General features: G+C 38.1%; 1 protein-coding gene across 1 annotated transcript in view; it reads left to right on the top strand.

Moving 5' to 3' along the window:
• Positions 1-11,270, top strand: part of atm (ATM serine/threonine kinase) — a 137,362-nt gene extending 126,092 nt beyond the window's left edge. Inside the window, exons 57-62 of the mRNA XM_087283444.1 lie at positions 531-696; positions 787-873; positions 955-1,069; positions 5,256-5,319; positions 6,548-6,693; positions 10,654-11,270. Of these exons, the coding sequence (XP_087139570.1) occupies positions 531-696; positions 787-873; positions 955-1,069; positions 5,256-5,319; positions 6,548-6,693; positions 10,654-10,834 (759 nt within the window). The 3' untranslated portion in view covers positions 10,835-11,270. The remainder of the gene's footprint in view (positions 1-530; positions 697-786; positions 874-954; positions 1,070-5,255; positions 5,320-6,547; positions 6,694-10,653) is intronic.
• The last annotated feature ends 3,136 nt before the right edge of the window (positions 11,271-14,406 follow it).

Raw genomic sequence — 14,406 nt, 5'->3', positions numbered from 1 at the left:
CTATATTTATATATATATATATATATATATATATATATATATATATATATATATATATATATATATGTTTTTATGTATTTATGTATGTATGTATGTATGTATGTATGTATGTATGTATGTATATATATATATATATATATATATATATATATGTATATATGTATGTATGTATGTATGTATGTATGTATGTATGTATGTATGTATGTATGTATATATATATATATATATATATATATATATGTATATATGTATGTATGTATGTATATATATATATATATATATATATATATATGTATGTATGTATGTATGTATGTATGTATGTATGTATGTATGTATGTGTATGTATGTATGTATGTATGTATGTATGTATGTGTATGTATGTATGTATGTATGTATGTATGTATGTATGTATATGTATGTATGTATGTATGTATGTATGTATGTATGTATGTATGTGTGTATGTATATATATATACACACACACAGGAAAATTAAATCTGATTATGCATTGTTTCAATGCATTGATATAGGAGGCTCAAAGGATGGAATTCAATGACAAACTGCAGGCTTTCACAGAGGTGTGCCAAAACTTCCGACCAGTATTCCGATACTTCTGCATGGAACGCTTTTTGGACCCTGCTATCTGGCTGGAGAGACGGCTAGCTTACACTCGTAGCGTGGCCACCTCTTCTATTGGTACACATACACACTATCATAAACCAAGCTGAGCATAAACTACTCTCACTATAACATCACTTCACTTTTGTAATTAATTGCTTCTTACAGTGGGTTACATTGTTGGCCTGGGCGATCGACACATTCAGAATATTCTCATTGATGAACAGACCTCAGAACTGGTCCACATTGACCTCGGTATGTATGTATACACAGAAAACCAGTGCTTCAGAAGATCTTTTGTTTTAATGTTCACCTTTGTTCTCTCTCCACACACAGGTGTTGCGTTTGAGCAGGGCAAAATCTTACCCACTCCTGAAACGGTTCCATTCAGATTGTCTCGAGACATTGTGGATGGCATGGGCATCACTGGGGTGGAGGGTGTCTTCAGAAGGTCAGTGTTGAGGACAAGATCATCTCCCTTCTTTTTTTAAAAGAATCATGTATTTCTAGACCGCTTTCAGTGGAAGTTTGTGTTTAGTTTTACACATAAGCAAGTGTTGCCTCATGTGCTCAGTTTCAAAGTGAACCGAAAGAGTAATTTCTGTATTGAGGATCATCCACATTGCTTGCACTGCACAAGTTAGTGGCAACATCTAGTGGCATTCTATGAGATATGCGGCAGCTTTTTATGGTACTTATTATCCTTATTTATATAATCTTTATTTAATATCTATTTAATGTATTTTCATTATATTGGATGTATTTAATATTATTGTGTCCAAGTTTCAATTTGCATGGACAAATATAAATTATTTATATTAACTTATTTCAAATATATGTCAGGGTTCAACGCTAAGGATTTTTTTCTACTGGCCCGATCTGGCCAGAGGTTCTGATTTTTACTTGCCTTGTCAAAATCCTTACTGGCCACACCAAAAAAAGAATTTAATAGCTATTTCTTAGCCACATATTTAATAATGTGTCAAAATCCAAACATAATTGTAATACATAAAATGTAAAAAAAAATACAATTGTGATGTAACTAAATTCACAATTTTCACTTCACTTTTTCAACATTTTTTTTTGTTACAGCCTTATTCTAAAATAGATTAAATTCATTTATTTCTTCAAAATTCTACACGCAATACCCCATAATGACAATGTGAAAAAAGATTTTTTTAATTGTTGCAAATTTATTAAAAATAAAAAAAACTGAAAAATCACATGTACATCAGTATTCACAGCCTTTGCTGTGAAGCTCTAAATTGAGCTCAGGTGCATTCTGTTTCCACTTATCATTCTTGAGATGTTTCAGCAGCTTAATTGGAGTCACCTGTGGTAAATTCAGTTGATTGAACATGATTTGAAAATGCATACACCTGTCTATATAAGGTTCCAGGGTTGACAGTGCATGTCAAATCACAAACCAATCATGAAGACAAAGGAATTGTCTGTAGACCTCAGAGACAGGCACAAGGCTGGGGAAGGTTACAGAAACATTTCTGCTGCTCTTACTATGAGCCTCCATCATCCATAAGTGGGACATGTTTGGAACCACCAGGACTCCTCCTAGAGCTGGCCGGCCATCTAAACTGAGTGTTCGGGGGAGAAAGGCTTTAGTCAGGGAGGTGATCAATAATCCGATGGTCACTCTGTCTGAGCTCCAGCATTCTTCTGTGGAGAGAGGAGAACCTTACAGAAGGACAACCATCTGTGCAGCAATCCACTAATCAGGCCTGTATGGTAGAGTGGCCAGACAGAAGCCACTCCTTAGTAAAGGGCACATAGCAGCCCGCCTGGAATTTGCGGAGTGAATGCCAGGCGTTACGTTTGCAGAAAACCAGGCACCACTCATGAAAAGGCTAATACCATCTCTACAGTGAAGCATGGTGGTGGCAGCATCATGCTGTGGGGCTGTTTTTCAGCAGCCGGAACTATAAGACTAATCAGGATAGAGGGAAAGATGAATGCAGCAATGTACAGAGACATCCTGAATGAAAACCTGGAGCTTTTGACCTCAGACTGGGGCGACGGTTCATCTTCCAGCAGGACAATGACCTAAAGCACACCGCCAAAATAACAATGACTTCACAACAACTCGGTAAATGTCCTTGAGTGGCCCAGCCAGATCCCAGACCCAAATCCTATCGAACATTTCTGGAGAGATTTTAAAAATGGCTGTACACCGTCGCTTCCCATCCAACCTGCTAGAGAGGTACTGCAAAGAGGAATGGGCAAAAATTCCCAGAGACAGGTGTGCCAAGCTTGTGGCATCATATTTAAAAAGACTTGAGGCTTTAATTGCTGCCAAAGGTGCATCAACAAAGTATTGAGCAAAGGCTGTGAATACTGATGTACATGTGATGTTTCAGCTTTTTTATTTTTAATAAATTTGAAACAATTTTTTAAAATACACATTGTCATTATGGGGTATTGTGTGTTGAATTATGAGGAAATAAAGAAATTGAATCAATTTTGAAATAAGGCTGTAACATAAAAAATGTGGAAAAATATTTGATATTATTTGATAAATATTTGCACGTGTGTGTGCGCGCGAACTTTGTAACGGTATTGTGTTTGACTCATCAATGCAACTTCACAATAATGATTAGTAAAGATTAGTTCTTACTGTACTATTTCTCACAAACGCTACATGAGACCTTCTTTCTTTAAGTCTGTCTGTTGTCTGACGCAGCCGATGGAGGAGATTAAAGCACGCGGGAAGGCATGTAGAAACAGTAGGCGGGAAAGACTCTAAAAAAAAGGGGTAACCTAGGTGCCCTTTAAATTAAGTTAGATTAGCTTTTTGTATTTTCAAAGTTTGCTATAAATACAACTTCCTTTTATTCTCTTAAATTTTCTTTAGTTGATTCTAAAAAAGGTCTTAAAATTTACCCTCATAGAACTTGCAGAAACCCTGAATATTATAATAGGTGTAGGTAAACTATTATAAACATACAGTTGAAACCAGACGTTTACATACACTCTAAAAAAAAGGAACATAACCATTTTTAAAAAAATATCCGATGGTAAATCATACTAAACGTTTACTCTTTTAGGTGCGTTAGGATTACCTAAATGATTTACATTTGCTAAATGCCAGAATAATGAGGATAATGAGAATTTCTATTAATTTCTAGACAGTCAAAAGTTTACACACATTTCCTTGACATTTTTTTTAGCTTTGCTTTTAAACTATAACTTTGGTCAAATGTTTTGAGTATCCTTCCACAAGCTTCTCACAATAGTTTGAAGGAATTTTGGCCCATTCCTCCTGACAGAATTGGTGTAACTGAGTCAGATTTGTTGGCTGTCTTGCTCGCACAAGCTTTTTCAACTCTGCCCACAAATTCTCCATAGGATTGAGATCAGGGCTTTGTGATGGCCACTCCAAAACATTCACTCTGTTGTCCTTAAAGTACATTTTAACTAATTTGGCAGTATGCTTGCGGTCATAGTCTGTTTGGAAGACCCACTTGTGGCCAAGCTTTAATTTCCTGTCTGATGTCTTGAGATGTTGCTTCAGTATTTCTACATAATGTTCTTTCTTCATGATGTCATCTATCCTGCAGCAAAACAGCCCCACAACATGATGCTGCTGCCCCCATACTTTACAGTTGGGATGGTGTTCCTAGGCTTGTAAGCTTCCCCTTTGTCCTCCAAATTTAACACTGGTTATGATGGCTAAACAGTTCAATCTTAGTTCCATCAGACCACAGGACATGTTTCCAAAAATGAGTATTTTCCCAGTGTAATTTACACAATTGTAATCTGTTTTTTTTTTGTTGATTCTGGCTTGTTGATTTTCCCATGTTGTCACACAAGGAAGCAGTGTGTTTGAAGTTTTCCTTAAATACTATTCTACACTTGTGCCTCCAATAAATCAAATTGTCAATTAGCCAATCAGAAACTTCCAAAATCTTGACATCATCATCTGAGCTTTTTCAGAGGCATAATAATCTTAATGTATGTAAACTTGACTTTCAAGAAAAGTTATAACAATTTCTCAAAAAATATCTCTCTCATTATTCTGCTATTAAGCATGACAGAAACAAATTTAATAATCCTAATTTACCTAAAAGAGAAAAAGTTTAGTCACATTAACATCTGACTTTTTTAAATGGTTATGTGCCTTTTTATACAGTGTATGCAAACTTCTGATTTCAACTGTACATATAGATCCAAGATATTTGCAAACTTTAGTTATACCTACATATTAATAATCACATATTTATCTATGCTACATGTTTTGATTCAGCTTGTCTATCCAATATTTGTTGCGCAGTGATGCAAATGGGTTTAAGTTAGTTAATATAACTTTTGGGTGACACATTATCATAATCATATCAGCTTCAAATCATGATCTTTATCATTGAAGTGAATTCTGCAGACTCTCTTACTAGAGATCAGTCATGAACCCTAAATCAAACTGGTATTAGAAAAGATTTTTAGTAAACATTGTGATTCTTATCCAAGCAGATCATTTTGTCAACAGCTAGCTTGTTAAACTAGCGTAACGTATAGTAACGCCACTAAAATGGTTTCAATTGAAACATCAAAATGACATGAATTGTGACATTTTTTAAATAAATGTGGGCTTAAATTATCATTAATAATGATTTTGTTTTGTTATCTAGATGTTGTGAGAAAACAATGGAAGTTATGAGGAGTTCTCAGGAAGCCCTTTTGACCATTGTGGAGGTAAACGGATCATTTCATTAGGTCTCGTAACTACAGGTAGGATGGTTCACAAAATTGTCGGTTCGGTTTGTATCATAGTTCTGTTGTCATGGTTTTTCGATTTGATTCGGTTTACATTGTGAAAAAAAAACACATACAGTTAGGTCCATAAATATTTGGACATCAACACATTTTTGGCTCCGTACACTAACACAGTGGATTTAAAGGTTCAGGACACCCTGGAGAACTTTTTTTTTTTATATTAACAGATTTGTGTGTTTTGAGCATCAGTTAAGACAATGTTAGCACCTGTCAGCTTTAATTGTGGGGAAAACTGGGTAATTTTGAGCTTTTGTCAGCTAATTTCAGCTTCCGGGTTTAAAATGATTTTTAGGGCAGGATCAAAATCGGCGACGTAGCGCAAAACTGCAAGTGCAATGATGACGCGTCAGTTTCTCATTATTATTCATAGTGGAGTTTTCTTATCCTATGAGAAGAGCCGGCTGCTTAATTATTCATGAGACCTGCCAGAGTCAAGCCCGAGCTGTGAGTTACGGACTGACCCACGGCAGTATTTAGCCGTTTTGAAGGCTCATATGTGTTTGTTTCCATGATCCACGGGGTTTGTTGCATGCTTTTTCCCCGCGATCCTGTCAGGGCCGATCATACAGCAAAGCTGTGTGTGTGCTGCTAGCATTTTTGTCGGGAGAGCAGCACGAGAATTAGAGAATGGCGGACGTTGACTTTTATCAGGAGTTCGTTCACATTCAGACACATCACTGTGCTGCTGTGTTTGCCTAAATCCTCCAGATTACCAGCAGGGCTAACGGTTAAAATAGACAGGTCAGGAGACCTGCTGCACTGAGTCTGCTGGATACGGGGATTGAGGGAGAAGTCCTCATTTATAGGGTTTACCTGACGAAGACCATGTCGGTCGAAACGTTGTGATTTTGTAATTTTGACATTCAAATTTTTTTGAGAGCTAAAGTGGCAGTGTGCCGATTTACTTTGAATCTTTTGCTACTTATGTTTGTTTTTTGATCGTGCACCTGCCTTCAAGATTTTTCTAGATGTGCGCACATTTCTGTTCTTTCCAACCCTAGTGTGAACCAAACAATACACACATATTCTAAAATGTGATAAGCAAACCTTTGTTTGTTTGTTTGTTTTCTTCCTTTTTTGTCATGAACCATCCCTACTCATAACTGGTTTTATTTGCCAGTAAATGAGTTGTTGTTTGTGTGTGCAGGTGTTGCTGTATGACCCTCTGTTTGACTGGACCATGAACCCTCTGAAGGCCTTCTACCTGCAGCAGCATGACGAGCAGGCTGAACTCAATGCCACCCTTAACCCCACGCCGGGTGGAGATGAGATTGAAACCCACCGCAAGGCCAGGTAATACATCCGTTCATTAAACAGGCCAAAGAATAGGGTTGAACACACGGGGCAAGTTCTTGTTCAAATCCAGTTGTAAGAGTGACAATAATGACTTTAAGTTGATCATTTGGAAAAGTGGCAGAAGGTAGATTTTTCAGATGAATCATCTGTTGAACTGCATCCCAATCCTCACAAATACTGCAGAAGACCTACTGGAAACCGCATGGACCCAAGATTCTTACAGAAATCAGTCAAGTTTGGGGGTTGGGGTTACATTCAGTATGAGGTATCAAGACATTTGTGCTGCCCAATACATTACAATCCACAAGAGAGAGCAAATTCTTCTGCAGGATAGCGCTCCTCATACTTCAGCCTTCACATCAAAGTTCCTGAAAGCAAAGAAGGTCAAGGTGCTCCAGGATTGGCCAGCACAACCACCAGATATGAATATTAGTGAGCATGTCTGGGATATATATATATATATATATATATATATATATATATATATATATATATATATATATATATATATATATATGCACACACACACACACACATACATACATACATACATACATACATACATACATACATACATACATACATACATACACTGGCCACTTTATTAGGTACACTTTACTAGTACCAAGTTGGATCCCCTTTTGCCTTCAGAACTGCCTTAATCCTTCGTGGCATAGATTCAACAAGGTACCGGAAATGTTCCTCACAGATTCTGGTCCATACTGAAATGATAGCATCACGCAGTTGCTGCAGATTTGTAAGCTGCACATCCAAAGGTGCTCAACTGGATTGAAATCTGTTGACTGTGGAGGCCATTTGAGTACAGTGAACTCATTGTCATGTTAAAGAAACCAGTCTGAGATGATTCGTGCTTTATGACATGAAGTGTTACCCTGCTGTGAAGATGGGTACACTGTGGTCATAAAGGGATAGACATGGTCAGAAACAATACTCAGTTGGCTGTGGCGTTGACACGATGCTCAATTGGTACTAATGGGCCCAAAGTGTGCAGAGAAAATATCCCCCACACCATTACACCACCACCAGCCTGAACCGCTGATATAAGGCAGGATGGATCCATGCTTTCATGTTGTTGAGGCCAAACTCTGACCCCACCATGCAAAACTGCTCATTAATGCAAATTTTTAATCAGCCAATCTCATGGCAGCAACTTAATGCATTTAGGCATATAGACATGGTCGACACAAATTGCTGCAGTTTAAACCGAGCATCACAATGGAAAGGAAAGGTCATTTAAGTGACTTTGAACGTGGCATGGTTGTTGCTGCCAGACAGACTGAGTATTTCAGTATTTTCAGTGGTCAACATTATAAGTGTATCAAAACAGTTTATATATATATACACACATACATACATACACTGGCCACTTTATTACTTTATTAGGTACACTTTACTAGTACCGGGTTAGATCCCCTTTTGCCTTCAGAACTGCCTTAACAATACTCAGGTAGGCTGTGGCGTTGACACGATGCTCAATTGGTACTAATAGGCCCAAAGTGTCCCAAGAAAATCTCCCCCACACCATTACACCACCACCAGCAGCCTGAACCGCTGATATAAGGCAGGAAGGATCCATGCTTTCATGTTGTTGAGGCCAAATTTTGACCCCACCATCCAAATGTCAGTTCTAGAGATGGTAGAGATGGCTGTGCATGAAAGTCCCAGTAGATCTGCAGTTTCTGAAATACTCAGTCTGTCTGGAAGCAACAATCATGCCATGTTCAAAGTCACTTAAATGACCTTTCCTTTCCATTGTGATGCTTAGTTTGAACTGCAGCAGCTCGTGTCGACCATGTCTACATGCCTAAATGCATTGAGTTGCTGCCATGTGAATGGCTGACTAGAAATTTGCGTTAATGAGCAGTTGGACAGGTGTACCTAATAAAGTGTCCGGTGGGTGTGTATTTTTTCTCTTAAGATCCTGCCATATACAGTTGTTCAACATTAAAAGTGTATAAAAACAGTTTTTAAAAATTGTCCTAAAACAAGACGGGTGTTGTTCAATAGTTTTACAACAACATTGATGATGGGTTTTGATTCACTTCAGAGGTTGACTACTTCACTTTAGCCACTGTTGAACATTGTCGTAGTTCTAGTATTTTACCATTGTGTGGCAGTATTGAGTTGGTAAGACTGAATGAAGAAAAGTACTGGGGTCCGTTCTTCGTACCTCGCTTAAATTATCTAGGATTATTTGGCAGATCCCGCATCTTTTAATCTTGATAACTGATCTCTCGCTAATTTGGTTCTTCAAACGAGTTCGCGAATCAGATTAGAATGTCTGGATAAATTGATCTGAGATCGCTGCGTGTGTTGTGAAGGACAGATCTATCGATCCTCAAAATCATGATCAGCAATGCAACGATTGGCTGACGGCACAGCAGCGTAATGACATCATCTGATTAATATTCAATTATCCATGTGAGCAAAATTACATCAAATTAGCAGTAAACGGCTTGTTAAATATGACACGCAATAACCTTCCACATTTGTTGTGAGCTGCAGGCTTTTCACGTTCATGTGTCAAGTGTATCATCATGTATTTCAATGCAAATCATTGTAGTTAGTTCTACATTTAGAAAATATTTTCTTTATTATAGTAGCTGTTTTTTAATCGGTGTAAAGAATAACTGGTTGTTTACAAAAGCATTTTCATATTGGTAAAGGCGTCTGCAACTTTTGTGAAGCATCAAATCACCGGCATATTAACTATCAAAACATGTTTATGACTGCATAAATGTATTATTGCTTTAAAAAAAAGTCACATATTGTGCATTTCTATTATACACAATTTGTACTAAAGCGATCTAAAACGTTCATATCAATAAGTTTTCTCTTTGCACCACCAGGTGACAGTCTTTGTGCTTTCATTTCGAGGGTGCAGATTGCATACGTTTTATTAATATGTATAACTTAATTTATTTTATTAATGACTATAACTTTATATATATAGTTTAAAAAAATTTACCATTTTCCCAAGTGTATATAACTACTACTGTAAGAAAATATCAGAATTCGGAACATACTTTCTGTATTATCTTTGCTTGAACTAAGCCGATCTAATCCTGTTTATATGACTTGAACCTGCTCCCGATCAGGTTTGACCTAGCAGAACTGTTGCTATGACAACAACTCTCGGATCAGCTTTGAAGAACGAAACGATCCTGGATCATGTCAAATCTTCAATATCCAAATCCAGCTAACTGAGTAATCCATGTACGAAGAACGGACCCCTGAACACATAGACACTGGTTTAAAAAAAAAAAATACAGAAGTATTAAGGTTGTATCCTCTACAACAGTGGTCCTCAAACTTTTTCATCAAGTACCACCTCAGAAAATAATTGTCTCTACAAGTACCACCATAATGAGCAGTATTAAAATACAGTTGCGTAGTAAGCCCAGTAAAGCAGATACAGTTATGCAGTTCAAAAACATGGCAGATTAATTCCTATTATTAAGAATATTTATTATTGTCGACCACTTTAAACACAAATAGTCTGAACATTAACACTGTACTGTGCTTCCATGTAAAACAACAAAACAAAAACAAACTAAAAACGTCAAGATTTAAATTAAAATGTGCTTAAGATAAAAAGAAAAGTGCTGTACTTAAATGTAAAGTATTAACATATAGTAGCCAATTCATCAACACCTGAAAATGTTGTCTGGACCTCAGTAATATTGGTTATATGTAATATTTTGAATATTAATATCTGCCATATTCATAAATAAATCATTTTTGATAAATTTTGAAATATATGTAGCATGTACATATTACATATTTGATTCCTCCGCGTACCACTAGTGGTACACGTACCACAGTTTGAGAACCACTGCTCTACAAGACCATGCATCTAACAGTCAAGTTTATGCCATGCTTTTGACAATACATCAGCAAAGATAACGTCTGTCGATTTGCTGTGTGTTCATCCAGTGACAGTCAGAGCTTCAATAAAGTGGCGGAGCGTGTGCTGCTCAGACTGCAGGAGAAGCTGAAGGGGGTTGAGGACGGGACGGTGCTCAGCGTCGGCGGACAGGTAAACCTCCTCATTCAGCAGGCAATGGACCCCAAAAACCTCAGCCGCCTCTTCCCTGGCTGGCAGGCCTGGGTGTGATACAGCACTTGATAGAAGATTCTCAGACCAAAGACAACCTGCTGCATTGTGACTGTTATCACTCCAGTGCTGTATAACTTGAAATGGTTATAACCTCTGAATGTCCATTCTTATTTTTGCACTTCTAAACTGTATATAATTGAATAAAATAAAGTTATTCAGTACTTAGAAACTGTTATTCCAACATTTTGTTAAAAAAAACTAATGAAAAGTAGAATAATCTAATGCCACAAGATCAGAATTGTATGTTTTTAATAGCAGGTGACAAAATACATGAAATACTGAAAGAGTGGAGGTAAAGTAAAAGCTCATTCCATGCACTGATGATTGATATTTAGCCTGTAATGTGTCAGTTCTGTGCAGTACAGACAGTACTCATCATTTGTTGCTCTTTTCATGGCATACTGGATGCTCAATAAATCACAGTTAAACAGTTCTTGTTGTGTGTCATCTCAGTTTAAAATTAGACTGTTGAACTACACACTAGATAAAACTGCATTTGTTGAAAAGAACTAATGGTGGCGCAGTGGGTAGCACGATCGCCTCGGCTGGGTCAGTTGGCATTTCTGTATGGAGTTTTCATGTTCTCCCTGTGTCCTCCGGGTGCTCCGGTTTCCCCCACAAGTCCAAAGACATGCGGTATAGGTGAATTGGGTAGGCTTAATTGTCAGAAGTGTATGAGTGTGTGTGTGGATTAGAGCTGCACGATTCTGGCTGAAATGAGAATCGCGATTTTTTTTTTTGCTTAAAATAAAGATGACTATTTTCTCACGATTCTGTAGATGTAAAATAAAAACAAACATATGGCAAAGCATCAATAATAATACTATGTTTAGGTCTACTGGTTTCGATATATAATTCTATTCTACTTATAATAATTCTGATGTTGAATTATTATGTTTGAGATTGCAATCTGTCATTGACAACATTATTAGACAATTTTATTCACTGGTAAAATCAGACATTTGTCATTATCGGATTATATTTAACAATATATAGGCTAGAGTAGTTATACTGACACTGTAAACATTTATTTTCATGCCCAACTCTGTTTACTATGAAAGAAAACACATATCAAACACTTGCCGTAATCATAACTCTAAAATGCGATTTGATCATTTAGATCAGGGGTCTCAAACTCAATTTACCTGGGGGCCGCAGGAGGCAAAGTCTGGGTGAGGCTGGGCCGCATAAGGGATTTCACCAAAAAAAGTCCTCAAATGTCATTATTAACAGTTTTAATTATTTCTCCTGAACATGAAGTGTCCTGAACATTAATAGAACATTGAGTGAAGATTATGAACAGTTCTTCTGAACATGGCATCTTTTGCCTACTCCTTGCTGCCAGAGACTTGACAGCGCTTCTTCTCACAAATCTGAACCACATTTGTCTTTAGAGTGGAAGCAGTTGAGACCCTCAGTATGGCTTGAAGATGATCATCATTAAGTCTAGACCTGTACTTTGACTTATTGAAGTCCTAGGGAAAAAAGTGGGGGAACTCACTCAAAACTTCCATTCCCTCACCTAAAAAAAAGGCGTATATATGTATAAATAAAACACCCCCACCCCACTCCAGTCACATCAGTCTGTACCAGTCTGTATCTACCTATAATATCAATATATATAAGATGCAGGGCAGGCACGTGCACACATAGGGCTCAACCTGTGCAGAGCACATGCCCTTTTTAGTCTTGCATAGAAAGTGCCCTTCCAAAATGATCAAAAGTGCCCCCGCGACGCGACACACCCTCGGTCCCGCCCTTCAGTAGGGATAACACCGCTCTTGAGTACGCGCGCGACAACACAGCTGATCAGAACGCGCACGACAACGCGCATTGAGTGACAAGCGCGCTGTGTACGGATAGAATCAGCGGAGCGGGGAGCGCTCTCTCTCCCCGCTCCGCTGATTCTGTCAGAGTACAGCGGTCGGCGCGGGCCACAAAATATTGCACTGAGGGCCGCAAATGGCCCGCGGGCCGCGAGTTTGAGACCCCTGATTTAGATGAAGTGCACACTTTCTGTTTCATTTTGACTGCTAAATGCTTGTTCATACTTTGCGCGCGGCTCCCAAACGATCACTCTGTGCCACAAACTGATTATTTTTTACAACTGTATTACCTGTTACAGCATATGCAGGTTCTGTTCACTAAAGTAGGCGCGCGCTCCTTCCCTCTCTGTGATTACAGCTCACGGTCACCAGCTCACGTCAAGTGTGATTTCCCGGCCGCGAAAACATCATTATATGAGGACAAAAATGACATTTTTAGGGTAATTATACCTTATAAGTACAGAATGTGACTCATTCAACATCATTTGGAGGTGTCCATGTCACTGAGCAACGTGTGTGAAACAATGAAAAGACTCGTGCAGCCGCCTTTTCTTCTCTCCTGAACTTAAAAATATGATTGACAGAATCGTAGAAATGCTGGATTAAGATCGTCTAGGGCAGGGGTGTCAAACTCAATTCTTGGAGGGCCGAAGCCCTGCACAGTTTAGTTCCAACCCTGATCCAACACACTTACCTGTAGGTTTCAAACAAGCCTGAAGGACTCAATTAGTTTGATCAGGTGTGTTTAATTAGGGTTGGAACTAAACTGTGCAGAGCTGCGGCCCTTTTGGAACTGAGATTGACACCTGTGGTCTAGGGGGTCGAATCGAGATCGCGATCTTTTTTCGATTAATTGTGCAGCTCTAGTGTGGATGTTTCCCAGTGATGGGTTGCAGTTGGAAGGGCATCCGCTGTGTAAAACATATGCTGGATGAGTTAATAAAGAGACTAAGCAGAAAAAAGAAAATGAATGAATAAATGAGTTCACCGTGAATTTCGGGATGATTCTCTGGTCTGCTGATGTCGCTTTAAATTTGTTGTTTTTATCCGCTTTTTCCTTCCCCTACAGTTTACGGCCTTTTTGTCTTGACATCAAATGTGAATCTTCTTTTTTCTCTTAGCTGTTTCCATGTCATTATACATAGTTTAAAATCCGCAAGAAATCGAAACTAACCATATGATTTTGTTAGCTCACATTGCTAGTTTTGTGGTGAACAATTCATCTGTGCATGTCATTTAGAAAAAAAAAAAAAAGTTTGCCCTTCTAATGGCCTGTTTCCACTGAGTGGTACGGTTCGGTTCTGTACGCTTTTATGGCCGTTTCCACTGTCAAAAAGCGTACCGAACTAAACTGTACCACACCACTTTTTCGGCACTCTTTCGATAGGGTACCAAAAACGAGAAAGGGTACCAATAGGTGGAGCTACACGCGCAGCTGAACGCTGATTGGTTACAGAGATACGTCACGAGCTAGTGGAGCTAGACAGAATGTAAATAAAGGATCAGCCGAGAGATTACATGGAAATACTATTGACCTTATTCTAAAATGCGGAAGTGCGACTGTTTTCGCGATTGTCTTAGAACTTCCGATTCAGTCGCCTATGGGACAAATGACAAGGAATAATAAACGGCAGAAAACGGTCAAACTACTTGCTCTACAAACAAATGTTTGCATGACTATACAGACCAAGTAGAATAATATAATAAGAAAATATCAAATTGCAACATCAAACAGCATAACGA

This window comes from Danio rerio, chromosome 15, assembly GCF_052040795.2.
Source record: "Danio rerio strain M-AB ecotype USA chromosome 15, GRCz13ab, whole genome shotgun sequence".
NCBI lineage: Eukaryota > Metazoa > Chordata > Actinopteri > Cypriniformes > Danionidae > Danio > Danio rerio.
This window is presented reverse-complemented; position numbering and strand designations above follow the sequence as displayed.